Source organism: Corythoichthys intestinalis, chromosome 4 (assembly GCF_030265065.1).
Source record: "Corythoichthys intestinalis isolate RoL2023-P3 chromosome 4, ASM3026506v1, whole genome shotgun sequence".
In the NCBI taxonomy this organism is placed as follows: Eukaryota; Metazoa; Chordata; class Actinopteri; order Syngnathiformes; family Syngnathidae; genus Corythoichthys; species Corythoichthys intestinalis.
This window is the reverse complement of record NC_080398.1, coordinates 15,239,509-15,257,354: the sequence shown is the minus strand read 5'-3', so window position 1 is coordinate 15,257,354 and position 17,846 is coordinate 15,239,509. Positions and strand designations below refer to the sequence as shown.

The window sequence follows — 17,846 nt, the reverse complement described above, 5'->3', positions numbered from 1 at the left end:
CTTTTTGGAACTTATGTTCGCTATCTGTCAATTTGTGTACTTACACACATTGAGGACAGAATAGGGCTACTAGTTTATTTTTTGATTGAAATTTTTACAAATTTTATTAAAACGAAAACATTAAGAGGCGTTTTAATGTAACATTTTATCCATGGATCACTTTAACAGAATGTTAATAATGTTAATGCCATCTTGTTGATTTATTATTATAATAAACAAATACAGTCCTTATGTACCGTATGTTGAAAATATATATCCATCTTGTCTTATCTTTCCATTCCAACAATAATTTACAGAAAAATATGGCATATTTTATAGATGGTTTGAATTGCGATTAATTGCGATTAATCACGATTAATTAATTTTTAAGCTGTAATTAACTCGATTAAAAATTTTAATCGTTTGACAGCCCTAGTATAAATATCCCATAATACAGTGAGGACAGCTGCGGCTTATAGTCCAGTGCGGCTTATCTGTGAACAAATGTCGATTTCGCGTCAAATTTGGTGGGTGGCGGCTTATGGTCAGGTGCGCCTTATCGTGCAAAAATTACGGTAGTTCCTTGGCAAGAAGAGGCCAAAAAACGGCGCCTAAGCAACACTTAGTAGACAGAGCTCAGGCCTGAGCACAGACGGTTAAATCGTGAGGGTTCAGAGATATACCATGATAGATTAACAAAAATAAATCCACAACAGGTGAAAGAGGGGTTCATCCAAAAACAGGTGAATTCACAAATAGTGTGGGATTCCTATACAGAGTTTACACGTTTACAGAATTCCATTCTCTTTTAAGTAACGACCTTTGTAACAGTACTTCTGTACATTATTTAGGGCACTATCAAATATGACATGACATCATGGCAGGTACTTGATGTCCCGCGGAGTGTTGGGAGAGCCCCATGGGCCTCGAACACACTTCAAAACACATTGGTCACGATAAGGTCTGTCAGAGCAGATGGTAGAACATAACGGCTCTTGGCACCAAAGCAAGTTGGCGCATACATTAGAGCCTGACTTTGAGGTTATCACCTGATCTGGAGTAATCATCTGTTGTACATGGGTGAGGGAAAGTCAATTGACCATCTGGCAGAGGACATGTCTGCCAAACAGTACCAGTTCAAGCAGACTGCAATCTGGAAACACATTTTCAAACTCATGATTCTCATAAATATTGAGCCTAATTGTGTAAAATGGAAGTGGAGTCTGATTGCATTTATTGGTGCCTGTTTAAGAAACTGGCCCCGGTCAAAGACAAGGAGCCAGCAGTACTATACTGTATGACAAGCTAGCAAATTTAGTGCAACATTAGTCCTGAAGTAGTTGACTTGACTTGGACATGGAAGTCTGAGCTAGAATGTTTAGAAGTGTTCTGACTCAACAGGTGAAAGACAACACATGGAGGGCATATCAGCACTGTAACATCCAGGAAAAAGGCAAACAAGAAAGTTAAGGTCAAACGCTTTGTTAAAATGTCATCTTAGCATCACTGATCCAAATTATGGGGACAAAGCTGCTCCTGTTAGACCAGGGTGCCCATTACGTTGATAGCAACGCTAGTGTGGGTATCTCGCAGCACGGGGATTAAAAAAAAAAATATATATATATATATATATATATATACATATATATAGAGAGAGAGAGAGATAGATAGACATTTTTTTGTAGATAGATAATTACGTTGCGTAACTCTTTTTTTGGTTTTGCACCACCCCCCGCTGTGAAGGTAGATCGCGGGAGGTTGTTTCCTTGAAAATAGCTCTTGGAGCAAAATAGTATAGGCAAAACTATGAAACAAAAGACATGAATTCAATATACAGGTATAAATATCAGAAAAACATGAAAAATGATGAAATTTATTTTCTTAAAGACTGGAACAGTAGCAAAATACAAAACAGTGATGCAAATGAAGTGAAAATACTTGAGTATTTTCTCTGGACAGCAGCTTGACAAAACATAATTGGTAGAAATCTCCTTTCCGAATCAAAAAGCCTGGTAATTAATGTTCTTAAGTGAAAATAAACATTTTTAAAAGTCCAGCCTGGGACAACTAATTAAAAACACCCTTATGTGCACACAAACAGTCAAACACCTCACAGTCATACAAATGACTTTTCACTGAAAACGCACCAAGGGCAAAATGAGGAATAGAATTTATTTTAAAAAATAATAATAAAATAAAAAAAAGTTTTGCATTCATCGTGATCTACTCAAAATGTCCATTACCATTATTTACCTCGCATCCCCACTTATACTTTGCCATTTTGAAGTCACAGTAAAACATCAATCACCCTCCTCCACTCTATTTTAGTTAGGCACAGTGAACACAGCTGCAGAATCATTACATGATGAGCAACCCATCAGCTTTCCTGATTGTCTTTAACCAAAAGGACTGTGTGCTGCCCTCCACTGGACACCATGAGTACTGTGGCGTTTTCCAGCTGTTTCCCAGTCATTTTCACAGGGCTCCATTCATCATCCTCCTGACCCGTGCCAAGTTGTAAATTTGTGCCCATTCCCCAAGCGTATACAGAGCCTAGAACAGATATAGTCAAGGCGTTTCAGATAAAACACAGAAACTGCAGCACTTCATTTGAGAATTAGGATTGCTGCTGCCATTCAACTGGTAGCGTTTTCCCCCCACCTTCTTTGGTGACAGCATAGCTGACTGATGCTCCACATGTCACTCTACTGGCTGATTCAAGTCCACTGATGGCTGTGGGCTCACTTATCTCTTGAGTTATTTCACCAAGGCCAAGGCGCCCATACTCTGCTCTGCCGAGGCTGTACACTTGTCCTGATAAAAGAGAAATTATTCAGACTGCGCACTGCACGAAATAAAAAAAAAAAAAGACATTCTTAAGTGTACCTGCAGAGTCAAGGCAGACCGTATGATGTTGTCCTCCAGAGAAGTCAACCCAGGACGTGGTAGAATTCTTGAAGGAGGTCAGTTTTACTGGTACAAAACACATCTTTGTGCTTTTGGTACCTGGATGCATGAATTAAATAAAATTATGTCAACTGGTCACATTACCAATAACAATACAGGGGTACCTCTACATACGAAGTTAATTAGTTCCAGGACCTTGTTTGTAGGTCGAAATGGTCATATGTTGAGCGGGATTTTCCCATAGGAATATATTATAATTCCATTAATTCGTTACACAGCCCAAAAACCTACACTAAATCCTTAATAATTACTGCTGTTACTATTGCAAATAACAATTACAAAGAGCAAACCAAATAAATTATGAATACAAATCAGAATAACAATAATAGTAATAATAATAATAATAATAATAATACCTGTAAGAATGTAACGAATTGGGTTCTAATGTGGCGGACTTTTTTACTGTACCTGAACGTGACTTTACTTTATGTTTTGATCCTGGCGTCAACGGCAGCGGACACTAGGTGAGTTAATGGAATAAATGGCGATTCAAATTTTATGTCAGATGTCAAAAAGATCGTGTGTCGAAGCGATCGTATGTCGTGGCACCACTGTATCTTGCTTTTTTTGGGGGGGGCGGCTTGAAGAAACAGGCAGGATGCAACATTTCACTACGCGCAGCAAACACAAGAAGGTGCCAAATAAATTGGGAGTTATATTAGGAGCATGATTATAGTGAACTTTCACTGGGCTGCTCTAACAAACTTAATATTGTTACAATTGGTGGATTTGAATGTGATATGGCAAAGGAAAATTCAATAATAATCTTGACCACTAATAAAGTATTTGTGTCCCTTTTACGGACACAAAAAAGTCATTATCTCTGTCATAGTTCGTAGCAGAAAGTGGAACATAAAAATTGATGGAACACTTGCCCAGCTGGTGGTAGTTTGAGAGGCCGAATCCATACACATGTCCTTCTTTGGTCACGGCAAATGTAAAGTACGCGCCACAGAACGCGTCTATGAAGTGAACTTTCCCTTTGACTTTTACCAACTGAGGAATCAACAATCGATCTGAAATCATAAGATTGGAAACTAGTACCTGGTAATAGCATATGTATTACAAATACAACAACAACTTCGGCGATTATGACTCACGAAGGCCTTTCCTGCCTCCTCTGTTTGAGAATTGTTCGGGCACCCGCCCTAGCTGCCCCTGTTCTGCAGTGCCTGAAGTGTAAAGATTTCCCCCCATCGTCACCATTACAAGGTGGTCATTACCTGGTGAAACATTACCCAACATTAGATAAACAATAAATAAATAAATAAATAGCATTTTCCCAGTCACTTAAACAGTTGGTGAAACAATGTGGTCACATGATCAATTGCTACCTGATGCAACTTTCACAACAGTTTCCATCAAGGATAGTTTTTGAGGAACTTGAGTTGGTTGGAAAGGATCCACAAGACCTATAACGCCATTATTATCCTGTGGGGGGAAAGATCAATATTAATGAGTTGGAAAAAGATATTAAAAAAACAAACAAGCAATATGGCAGTTGCTTTTGTAGTTATAAACCTATACAGAAAAAAATTATACATCAAGGCTTTACCTAGACAACCATGTAAACATAGATTCAATCCATGTTGTCTGCGTAGTTATGAATTTGTCTCAACCAATCAGATTGGATCCACTAATGCTGATTAAACATTTTCTATGATGGGTTTCAAACAATAGTGAGTGTGTTGCCCTCAGGGAAATCTGCTCTGGTCTTAATAAAGGGAGTTGTAATGCTGGTGGAAGGCAGAGATAATAGAGATGTAATTACCCGTGTGCCACTGAGTACCATATTAATGAAAACGCAATGACTACAAAAAATAAAAGAAAAAGAAGCAGCGACACGTTTAGGTGGAGAGGAATGAAAAATCCAGTGCAATTAAATTGGAGTTAAAACTGCCCTTTAACGTGATGATTTTCTGTCTCCTGGTCATTCAAATGCTTTAAAAGGGACATTTGTCAAATAAGTCCAGTAAGGATGAGAATTTGAAGCATCTTATTGAGGTGTGGGGCTTCTGTGAAACTGATAATCAGTCAATTATCAATTTAACTAATTCAATGCCAAAGAGGAACAAAAGTACAGTATGTTTATGTATAAATATGGATAAATACAACAGGTCTTAGAAATATGTCACAATTGAAAAAAACTGCCAGTATATAAGCAGGTGCCCCAACTAACTTGCCTTTAGGTGAATCACTGAGGGAGTATCGTTAAATGCATTATTTTGCAAACAAAAGTCATTTCAAAGTGTTGTTTTCTGTTCTATGAAATAAAACCACTGTTCAGAAGTAATTTTGTGCGATATGGAAGAAATCTCCAGCATGCAAATTTACCGTATTGGCCCGAATATAAGACGGCCCTGATTATAAGACGACCCCCTCTTTTTCAAGACTCAAGTTTGAAAAAAAAAGACTTTTTGAACACCAAATTAATTTTTATACAGAAAATAATTACAGTACATCCGAAATAAATGAGTATAACAATACACTTGAGAGAGAAAAAGCATGTTATTTTGCCTCATTCAAATCTTAATATCTGAACTTTTTTTTTTTTTCTTTTCTTCTTTTTACCTGTCCTGTTCAGCTGTTTGACACAGAGAATGGAAGTCTAAGTGCCCGGATAGTCTGAACAGTTTTAATGTTTCACATTGAGAGTCTGACATACTCCCATTGTGATCATTCAAAATACCTTTTTATTATGACAAAGCAGCAAACAGGAAGGGATTATGGGGGGACAGAAGAAAAGAAAAAGAAACACAAGAGAAGAAAGAAAAACACATACACAAACAACAACAAGAAATACATTCAACATCTAGACTAATTACTAATATGCTGGTGCCATCGTCAGCGAGATGTATTTCCGGTTTACACCATGTGGGGGCCTATTGGCCATTGAAAGAGGGGGACGGTCATGGGGGTGTCTATAAGCTAAGTGATTGAAAGGGGTAGAGTGTACACAAATCAGTTCTGTGATCTAGAACCCAGTAATCGTGTGAATCTCTTATGAATGTAAGCCCGTTGGCGACCAACCCTACGCCCCCCCATCGCCAATGCCGGCACCAGGACCCCCAACCCGAGCATGCCCTACCACATCCAGCAGCACGCGAGCCCCACCGGGCGCGCGACAGCCACCCAGACGGGTGGAGACGCCGCGCGGGCGCCATTCCAGGGTCACAGCCCCCACCCAGCCATGTCTGTTCTGACAGACATGACAGTGTCATGACAGAACATCGCTTCAATGATATCTGGCGCCATCTAGCGTCGTGAAAGGGGAGCGTAGCTGAGATCTGTCATGACAGAACATCGCTTCAATGATAACTGGCGCCATCTAGCGTCACGAATGGATATGACGTCTAGACCGCGAATATAAGAAGACCCCCTAGTTTTCATTCATTCTTATTTCAATGCAAAAAACACCGTCTTAAATTCGAGCCAATACTGTATATCACAATATTTTTATGCCACGAAATAATTCAAATTATTTCGTGAAAAATTATACAACAAACATTCCCCCCGACTGGCTTTATAATTGAATTTTAAACTGGCCTGTAAAATGTACTTGTCCTTCTCAAAAAATTAGCATATTGTGATAAAGTTCATTATTTTCTGTAATGTACTGATAAACATTAGACTTTCATATATTTTAGATTCTTTACACACTACTGAAGTAGTTCAAGCCTTTTATTGTTTTAATATTGATGATTTTGCCCCCCCCAAAAAAAGTCAAGAAAAACCAAAAATCCCCCTTTTTTTTTTTTTTTTTTTTTTTAAAACCTGTCCTTTTCAGCTGTTTGACACAGAGAATGGAAGTCTAAGTGCCCGGATTCTGAACAGTTTTAATGTTTCACATTGAGAGTCATGCGCAGCCCATCCCTCCTCCCGCCGCCCAGCAAAGGAGCCATCACCCCCCCCCCCCCCCGAGACCCAGGGTGGTCCCCCGGGCCACCCGCGTGCCCATCAACCGGCCTTCAGGGATGGCAGGAGGGGACGCATCACCAACCCCACGCCTACACCCACCCCCGCCCGCCCACCCGGACCACGAGCCACAGCCACAGCCCCCCAACCGGCACGGCACGCCACGGGACCCCCAGCGGTCCACCAAGCCCCAGGCAAGGCAGGGTCCCCCGCCGGTGCAGGCGACACCCCGCTGACACACCGGCGCCCAGCCAGCGACCCGCGACGGAGCGCAGGGCGGATGCCCAGCCAGAGAAGAGAGGGGAAGGCGGAGGCAGGAGAACGCCCAGGAACTGCCACGGGGCGATGCAAGATCGGAGACCCGACCCCCCAACCCACTCCCGCGGCCGGCAGCCGAGGCAGAGGGGAGGCCACACCCCGGGAGCCACGCCATATAGAAAAAGTGTGGGACCCACCTACCACCCTATTACTGTGGCTGCCAGGTTCCCGACTGGCAGCCATCACCCAGCACCGTGATGGGGGTGTGAGGGGAGGGTAGTGCAATGTATGCATTAAAATAGGAGAGCTTGGCTTGGGGCAGTGGGACCGCAGCATGGAGTTTCTGCCCAGCCGCCCGTCCCACCGCCCTTTGCCGGAGCTCTCCTGTGGAGTATGATGTGTGTGGTGCATTTAAAAAAGGTGCAGGGATGGCGGGGCCTGTGGTGAGGAGGCAGCCGTGAGACCCCCCCCCCCCCCAACAGGTCCCAGCCATCCCACAACCTTGGTGTGCGGTGCATTAAAAACAGGGGGGAGTCGGGCTGGGACTGTAAAGCCCCGTCCCAACTCTCCCCGGAGAAATGTATGAGCATGTAAGTGCCAGGGTGAAAAATATTTACAGTGCCGAAGTGCGTGAGTTAAGAGGCAGGCTCCCGCGGGCGTGGCCCCGTCCACCAGAACCACCGGCCCCAAAAATCCCTTTCTAAAAAATTAGCATATTTCATCCGACCAAAACAAAAAAAGTGTTTTTTAATACAAAAAAAGTCAACCTTCAATTAATTATATCAGCTATGCACTCAGTACTTGGTCAGGAATCCTTTTGCTGAAATGACAGCTTCAATGCGGCGTGGCATGGAGGCAATAAGCCTGTGGGACTGCTAAGGTGTTATGGAGGCCCAGGATGCTTCGATAGCGGCCTTAAGCTCATCCACAGTGTTGGGTCTGGTGTCTCTCAACTTCCTCTTCACAATATCCCACAGATTCTCTATGGGGTTCAGGTCAGGAAAGTTGGCAGGCCAATTGAGCACAGTAATTCCATGGTCAGTAATCCATTTACCAGTGGTTTTGGCACTGTGAGCAGGTGCCAGGTCGTGCTGAAAAATGAAATCTTCATCTCTATAAAGCTTTTCAGCAGATGGAAGCATGAAGTGCTCCAAAACCTCCTGATAGCTAGCTGCATTGACCCTGCCCTTGATAAAGCACAGTAGACAAACACCAGCACCTGACATGGCACCCCAGACCATCACTGACTGTGGGTACTTGACACTGGACTTCAGGCATTTTGGCATTTCCTTCTCCCCAGTCTTCCTCCAAACTCTGGCACCTTGATTTCCGAATGACATGCAAAATTTGCTTTCATCTGAAAAAAGTACTTTGGACCACTGAGCAACAGTCCAGTGCTGCTTCTCTGTAGCCCAGGTCAGGCTCTTCTGCCGCTGTTTCAGGTTCAAAAGTGGCTTGACCTGGGGAATGCGGCGCCTGTAGCTCATTTCCAGCATACGCCTGTGCACGGTGACTCTGGATGTTTCTACTCCAGACTCAGTCCACTGTTTCTGGAGGTCCCCCAAGGTCTAGAATCGGCCCTTCTGTACAATGTTTCTCAGGGTGCGGTCACCTCTTCTGGTTGTGCAGCGTTTCCTGCCACACTTTTTCCTTCCCACTGAGGTGCCTTGATACAGCACTCTGGGAACAGCCTATTCACTCGGAAACTTCTTTCTGTTTCTTAGCCTCTTGCTTGAGGGTGTCAATGATGGCCTTCTGGACAGCAGTCAGGTCGGCAGTATTGCCCATGATTGCGGTTTTGAGTAATGAACCAGGCTGGGAGTTTTTAAAAGCCTCGGGAATCTTTCGCAGGGGTTTTGAGTTAGTTCGTTGATTCAGATGATTAGGTTAGTAGCTTCTTAAAGTACCTTTTCATGATATGCTAATTTTTTTTAGCTCGGGATTTTTGTTTTTTCTTTACTTTTTTGCCAAAATAGTCAATATCAAAACCATAAAAGGCTTGAACTACTTCAGTTGTGTGTAATGAATCTAAAACATATGAAAGTCTAATGTTTATCAGTACATTACAGAAAATAATGAACTTTATCACAATACGCGAAGTTTTTGAGAAGGACCAGTATATGGCGGAAAACACGGACAAGCCTGAAAAAGCAGTTCCTGCTCTTGCACCCCTCTTTAAAATAAACTGCTGTATTTTAAGCCAAAATAGCTGTTGTGTTTGATAGAACAATATGTCTCTATGCTGCCATAGCAGATTCATGGCACATTAAGCCCCCGAACTATTTTTAATTTGTCCGTTTTACCCTGGAAACCCCCGTTTACAGACGTTGCGCAACCGCTTTTGTTTCAACCTAGCCATAGAAAGAAGGTAAGTAATCGTTTTTATTATTTGAAATGTCTGTCATTTTTAGCTTAGAATCATTAATTGAAGTCTGATATTTAAAAAAAAAAAAAAAACGACTAAAATATTATTCACTCGCATATTTTAAACTTTTAAACAAATTACGTCAGAATGAAAAAATTAGCGTTTGTAAAAAAGTCACGGATATCTACCAAATAACTATCCCCTAATTGTTTTATTCCGTTACTTTCGCATTTTCCCCAATATCTTAGATGATAAATAAAAATAAATAAATTAAAAAAAATTTCAAGGGATAATATATGAAAATCTCAACCACTGCTTGATGTCTGCGATTTCTGCATCGTGACCCTTGTTATATTACCATGTTTCACCCATAAAATCCCCCCAAAATCCGGCTGTAGCCATTCACAGCTGTGTCTTCACACTCTGTGATACTTGCTACATGGAGTTTTTGGATCAAAAAGAGGTAAGTACGCGTAATATCTCGTTAATATCATGGAGTCTTTAATTATGCTCTTGCGTGCTCTCACCTCCAGTTAGGGTTTTGCTGTTTAAAAAAAGAAATGCCCTCCTGTTAAATTTTTTCCCCCCAGAAAATTGAGATTTAAACTTTCCAATGATGTATCACATATAGGACAATTTTGAAATTTGGCCAAAGTGGGCATATCGGAGCGTCGCCATATACATTGCAGGAACAGGTCTATTCATGGCGATAATAATAAATGTGTAAAATGTTGATACAAAGATTTATATTGTCTTAGCGATAAATCTCACCAAATCATGCAGCACTCCTCAGAGGTAACAAATATTAGTGCCAAAGTCTCTGATCTGCTTGATGCTTTTTGGAGAAACGACATTTTATAAAACATGGCTTTTTTTTTTTACAGCTGACTACTAAAAGGAAAGGGGTAGAATTTTTGTTTCCTGGGAAATGGGAGACTCTTCTTAGCTTTTGAATAGATTGTTGCATATATGTAATCTTTGCACATAATATGGGGAAAAAGTAAGACGACTGACCCTGAAGGATCCCCACACATAGACGATTCCCTCCTCTGTTAGTGCGGCTGTGTGGCTGTCTCCTGCTGACACCTGGACAATCTTCTCTGGCAGCACTACTTTATCTGGAGACATCTCAGAACCTTCTTCTTTTGTGTCACGACCAAGGGCCCCTTCGTCATTGCAACCAAACGTATAGACCTAAGGAGGTATTCAAAATTTAGTGTGATCCTTCAGATTTAATCTCATTTTGTGAACAAGTCAAATGCATCCTTTGCTCCCTACGTGTCATCTTGTGTTGCTTATAGGGCACTACATATGATAGGTGTATGTCACACTGGTCTACAAGCAAAATGGTTCCTGGTTAAAAGTGAGACTTTAGTAAAGCGGAGTCGCTAAAAAAGAAAAATGAGGTCAAAAGTGTTAATTCGCTATACTTTTTGAGATACAGTATCTGGTTGAAATGTTAAAATACAAGCAATTTAGATGAAATATATTGCATTAATCCTGGTGTTTTGGAAGTGGACAAAACACATTAATGTAGAAATTAGAGCTGAAACGAATACTCGAGCAACTCGAGTTTAAAAACTGATCCGAGTAATTTTATTCACCTCGATGAATCGTTTAATTTTGCAAGCTCTAAGCATTATGTTTTGCCTGGACTACTTTTAATGCAGGACAACACGCTGACGTCACGTGCGTAGAGGAAGATTAAAAAAAAAAAAAAAAAAAAAAAACTTTACTGCAGCCGACAGCCGCTACAAACTGCGCTGACGTTGCTAAAATCTACACCCGCATGATGCTAGTGTGGTAGCAGGTAGTGTCCGATGCATCTCATAGATATCGCATGCATTTAGAACTAGATGCGAAATGACAGACTGTGCCGCGTCTGGGCAGCGTTAGTAAACAGCCGCCATCTTTAAGCAATAGAGCGCTAAGCGCTAATAAATATAACGTTACTGTCACTTGCTCACGTAACGTTTGCCCTTCGGAGGGATAGGTTTCTATTGATTATGACCACTGTCAATGCGTGGCTAACGGTTCTTACATACAGGCTTTATTTAATCTGTAAAAACAGCGCTGTAGAGTGATGAGGGTGTAAAATTAAAACATAATAAAGCTAACTGTCAGTTTTAGCTCAGTACTCATTGCTGAATAAAACGCCAAGTAGCACTGGTCCATAATGTGCTCCAATACAGCAGGTAGGCATGTGCCGGTATGATATTTTGACGGTCCGATAACCGTGAGCAAAAATACCGCGGTTTCACGGTATCACGGTATTGCAATTATAGCTCCAAAAAATTTTGAGATGCATGGGTTAAATTTTGTTTTTTTCCATTTAACAGGATTTTTTTTTTTTCAGACCATAGTTGCAAATTGGAACATGAATATATTGTTAAAATAAATTATCAATATATATATATATTTTTAAATAAAATTAAACTAAATATGACTTATAGACTATACTCACAGCCACAGCTGAAGTTGCTCAAGATTAGAGCAAGAACAAAATAATTTCTATAAAAAAGTAAAAACACTTCTGTATATATATATATTTTTTTTTTATTTATACTGCATGACTTTTTTTTTTGAGTGTGGAAAACCTTAAGTGTTGCCATTTTCAGCCACTGTGTCAACTCTAGTCTACATGATGTCATGCCTTTGTGTTAAAAAGAACAAAGAATTCATAAGTTAGTTAAAAATGTATAAGTTAGTTAAAATGTCAATATTGTGGAAAGGTTTCATCTAAAAAATAAAATAAAAAAAACATTGGGAGTGAGACCTCCTCTTGATCCAGCGAACGTGGATTTGTGCTTAGGGCAAGATCATCTTTCGCAATTAGCGATCTTTGATGCTTTCACTTTTTCCCCTTCATTCAATCGAATCAAGCTTGTTTTCTCACTCTGCGGCTGTCACACTCAACAAAGTTGCTCTCCCAGGTAAGCCTAGGCTAACAATCATCTTTGTAAGCTTTTAGTTAGTTTTTATATTGAATTTAAAAGGAAAATGTGTGTTTTGTTTTTGGCGAACTTTTTCCATGGTGCTAATCTGTTGAAGCTACTCACATGGAAATATCTAATTGTACAACATTTTAAATGTATTCATTTTGTATATTACACTTACCACGATTTGAGAGCTCAATAAATTGAAGAACAGTACGCCTTATGTTTGGAGTAATTGTTTTTGGGTTAGCTGGCTGGCTAGCCGATAGCGTCACTTTCACACACAGCAACAAACGGGAGGGGGGGAGCGCTGCTGCGCCAAGCCGCTTCTGGCTGCATTTTTGACACAAGAAAAATAGCGAATACCGAACTACGGTCTGACGGAAAATTTTAGTGGTTTTGAAACCGCGACGTTTTCACACCACGGTAAACCGTGAAACCGGTAATCGGCACATGCCTAACAGCAGGTATCATACATTTATTTTGAACACTGCAAAAACTCAAAATCCTATCAGTACTTATAGTTTAGACTAACTTAAAACTTAATTAGAACTTAAAAATAGCTTGACACAAATGGAAATTAAATTGAAACACATGGGAAAAACACATAGCTTTCAAGTGATGTGTGTTATCAAGCGTAATTACATTTTTAGGTAGGAATTATGTTTTTTTTAATAAGATCTAGAAGTTTTTGAGTGAAAGCAGTGAATTTGTTTTTTTTCTAGTCGCATCTGATATGTAATTGTTGGCTGTTTTCAACAATGTACATGGAAAATAAAGACTTTGATTGACTGAAAGTGGTTCAATATTGGATTAAATGTCTTTTTTTCTCATGTATATTTATAATTGCTCTTTCCCTAAAAAAATTTTTTTTATCCGACTACTCCATTAATCGATAGAATTTTCAGTCGATTATTCGATTACTAAATTATTCGATAGCTGCAGCCCTAGTAGAAATATTTCAAAGCGGTGGCATACACTGATATGTCCATCTCATGTCAAATGCAGCAACTTGTAAAATTGAATATCAAATAATTACACTATTTTTTGTAAAACCTAACATTAAATATCTTGAACACTTAATACCAGCACTAAAATCTTTTATTTTCCAATCCATGTCACCACAGCAAGTACGATTTAGCCAAATCTCTGAAGCAGATATTTCCCAAAATTTTTTAGACCAGTATTATAGTATTACTTACCACGCCAGTTTCGCTGAGGCAGACCGTGTGCATGCCCCCAGCTGTCACTTGTACAATTTTTTCCGGTAGCGTCAACAAAGCTGGCTTCTTCCTCTGAGAAATCTCCTCTCCTAAGCCCAGCTGTCCAACATCGCCTTGTCCCAGGACAAGAACATGACCCGCCTCCTTACCATGACTCCTGTGGTAAACTGTTGCAAATGCATAGACCAATGAGTTGACAATAACAAAGACACAAAACAAACTAGTTTTCCACTGAAATGTTATTGGTTTGGCTACAGCCAATTGCTTTTTATCCTTTCCTTTCTTGCAAAGTGACAACAAACCTTTAGAGAAGAATCAAAGAAAATGTAAAAATATTCTATCTATTGTAATCTATCTATTGTAACTTTATATTTTGAACATAACTGAATTAACCTTGCATTTTTAAAGTGAATCTCAGGGCAAGGATTAAGAAACTGAGGCCGATAATATGTAAAACTATGAAAAGAATACTGTTGGACATAAAAACGTGGGCACTGACCTAATCTTTTTAGTGCAAGATCAATAGCTTGCCGTCTTGTGAAATGAATGATCCAAGGTCATACAAGCGCAACCGTTAAGTTTTAACATTCTTAATTTTTGTAATATAAAAGAAAATAACAATGAAACAACCATCTCGGCATTTTCCCCTCGTTGACGAGGCAAAAAGATTGATTCGCACGACAGATTTGACGCACAAGTTCTAAGCCGGATGCCCTTCCGATGCAACCCACAAGCGGCAATTAAACCAGATTTTCCACAATGACAGCAGGGCACTTGGACGACTGTCGACTGAACCTCCATGTTTCGACTCGAAGTGTTGGAGCTTGTATCAAGCGACAAATGTCATTGGACTGATGACGTCCGAAGACACATTCGTCCCAAAAACTGCGTCAGACGTCATCAATTTTTCTTGGTGCTTTTGCAAAACATTTTGCAGCTAAAATTAGAGGCAGTGTGACTATTTTTTTTTCATCTACTCACACATGCGCTTCTAATCGTTCATGGTGCTAAAACAATCCCTCAGTGATTTGCAAGGCTTCATTCCCCCATCACCAAGAGCAACACATGTAGTGTTCCACCTAAAGTATTAAGCTTGTGAATAATGCTTATTAAATAGTAAGGCAGGTCTGACGTTGGCTGCTGATAAATATTTCACTCTGACATTGGCTTAGGAGTGGGAACCTGTTGGTACCTCACGATGCGATACGAATTGCGATACAAAGCTCACGATAACGATGATCAGACGATATGGCGATACAACGATTATCGATACATTTGTAGATTATCCTAGAATAATTTTCTGACCAACAATAAACAGAAAAACAAGCTTCTGCTGTGAATTGGAATGAGTTTATCACTAGTGGACGTCCAATCCATTTGAAATTGGAGTGTGGCAGCGAATGAACGAATTTCCCTCCCACTTCAAATGGATTGAACGTCTGTGGCCGTCAGTGGCAGCCAATGCCAGGAAATAAGGTAAGTTTGGGCCATTTAAGGTCATTTACCTGTTAATCTTCAGTTACTTCCTGTTGATTTTGGGGTATTTTATCGGCCACTTCCTGTTGATGTTGAGTTACAGAACAGGAAGTGACCTGGGACTTACCCAAATGACCAGGCAGCGACTCAAACTCAACAGGAAATGACCTATAAATGCCCTAAAATGAACCGCAAGTGAGCTGTAAATGCCCTGAAAACCCCCAGTATAAAAGGATTGGGCATCGTGCACAGTCAATGCAGCCTTAGAGTTAACTGAGACACTACTATGGTGGAAGGTTTTGGTAGCAACTTGTTGGTTCCTTTTTATTTTGAGACATTGACACCTTTTTAAAACGATATCTCGATTCTTGGCAGGACCATATCGATAACCTTTTGGGATACAAAGTATCACGATATATCACCATTTCGATATTTTGTCACACCCCTACATTGGCTGCTAATAAATATTTCACTCGAGGGGTCTTAAATATATCGATCACTGACACAATAGTCAAGGGTCATCACAACTAATTCATGGCATGCCCATAAATTAAAAAAATTGAGAAAACAGTAACAGCGGTACAAAGAGCTTTTTTTTTTTATTGCGTTAAGATTTATTCTCATGCTGCTCCATAAACAGTTCATTGGGTAACATTCATATCTAAACGAGTTGAGAATGACTATGCAGACTCTGATTAAATTAATGGAAATAAAGTGAGTTTAAGTGGCTCAAATAACACAATACCTTTTACTTTCTTAGAGTCGGTCGACTCTAAATCATCACCAGATTTCCTTTTCGAGCCCGCCGTTTTGGTAGACATGACTGCGACACTTTTGTCCTGTAAAGAATACATGAAATTATTATGGGACTTGTGAAATTGCGACGTGTGTTTTTCCACAGATAATTTCAAATCAGCAACGGCGTCTACTGTTACTTTAAGTGTATGCAGTACATCCCAGTGCGTGGATAAGTGAACAGTTGTGCCTAACGCCATTTGCACCACGTTCCTGTTCATTGGAAAGCCATGTACACGTTCAAAATGAACTGTAATAAGGGCGTAATCTAATTCCACGATAGTGTATACAGACTGTCAGCGTGGGAACGCGCTCATGCGCCAACATGATTGCTTCAGTTAGCAGAACTGTATAAAGTTGACAACATCCGCGTGCACGACCGAAGCTAGTGTCACCCACACCTAGCGTGCAATATATAGGATGCTAATCAACTATACAATAAAAACGAAAGTTGACCGCCAAAACGTCATTCCTCGCACGGATATACACAACACCGTACGTTTGCACCACTGCTAGCATTAGTTAGCAGCTTTAGCATTAGATTCCTGGACGGTCTAAACATATCTAGACAAAAGACACAGTCGCCATTGAACTATTGCTAAGCTCGTCGATTAAAAAAAATGTCTAAGACAATGTTATATGTTGTTAAAATTACCAGGCTGAGACTTGTGCAAGTGTGGTCTGTGGTGTGAAAAGAACCAACACGCAGACTTTTCGTATTCACGCCACGGGAGCCGGGTGACTGTTCTCGCGATGATTTGCTCGTGATTTTTGGGAGGGCCGCTCTGCCTCCTTAAAGCGACAGGAGCACTTGAAATTGATGACTTTTTGTTTAGGTCCGGTGTTCTGCCAAAATATTCTACATCGGCGAAACGTCTACATTAGTCGAATTTGAGACCTAAAGTACTACCGTGCGCTCTAAACTTGTTTTGTTTAGATGCATACAGGAATAAGGTACTAAAAAATGCCTGCAGAAAATACTTAAATGTAGTTATATCAAATAGGGAATGGGACGTACTACGTCATTGTTTGGACGCGCCTCCATGCTGGCAATATGATTCACTTCCGGGGCAGCAGACTCAATGCGGATTGTAACGTGTGGTCGTGCTAAGCTAACTCTTTCGGTGTTTTAGAAAGAAATTATGGGTGTGTATTGTTGTGTTACCGGGTGCAACAGCTTCTCCTACGACTAAAAAAAAGGGCGAGGAAAACTGGACTCACTTTTCACCGTTTTCCTGCATGGAGGACCAAATATCAGATCACAAAGGATGGCTGGGGCGCAGCGGTTCGTTGGAAAAGCATTTCTCTTGATCATATTTCTGCTGGAATGAGAGTGTATTCCCCTCATCTCTACTCTTGTAAGTTGAACGATTTATCCGTTTTGGTTTCAATACGTTTTTTTTTTGTTTTTTTTTTTACTGTTGTGTAAATCTGCCTCGGTAGCAATGCTAACCTTCTCCTCCTCCTCACCTACCTGTTGTGTTACTAGGAAAACCTGCATATGAAATGCTGACAACACATCCCGATTTGTCACCATATCTCTTCTTGGGTTATTCTGAGGTCAAGCGCACCACATCGGAGCGTTATGAGAGGTTGGAAAGGCGAAGAGTGCACGCTGAAACTTCAGTTTGCTCTCCTCTTACAAACACGATCCCAAGTGTTGTTGTGAAAAGTCAATAAAATATGAATACCAAAACATGACTTGAACAACTTCTTGACAAACTGTAACTGCTTGTTGTTTACTTCAGGTCTTCATAATAAACAGGTGTAATAATTACAAAGTCAGGTGACTTAATTTTGTTATTCTATTTGGAATATGCATTGACAATTTTTGGACAGTGTTGTAGACAAGAACTGGGACTGATAAGTTGCAATAGATTTATTTCAAGTAATGCAATTTCTCCAATACGATATTTGAATTGACAGTTTAAA

The 17,846-nt window shown here is 40.3% G+C and overlaps 1 protein-coding gene across 1 annotated transcript; it reads right to left on the bottom strand.

Moving 5' to 3' along the window:
- Window positions 1–1,836: 1,836 nt before the first annotated feature.
- On the bottom strand, window positions 1,837–16,683 carry rcc1 (regulator of chromosome condensation 1). Its single transcript, XM_057833286.1, has 10 exons — window positions 16,570–16,683; window positions 15,865–15,958; window positions 13,623–13,810; window positions 10,499–10,678; window positions 4,281–4,377; window positions 4,047–4,169; window positions 3,822–3,962; window positions 2,866–2,985; window positions 2,641–2,793; window positions 1,837–2,532 (listed from the first exon to the last, which is right to left on the bottom strand). Exons 2-10 carry the CDS (start codon window positions 15,938–15,940, stop codon window positions 2,357–2,359), a joined length of 1,254 nt encoding a protein of 417 aa, XP_057689269.1. The 5' UTR covers window positions 15,941–15,958; window positions 16,570–16,683; the 3' UTR covers window positions 1,837–2,356.
- Between the last annotated feature and the right edge of the window lie 1,163 nt (window positions 16,684–17,846).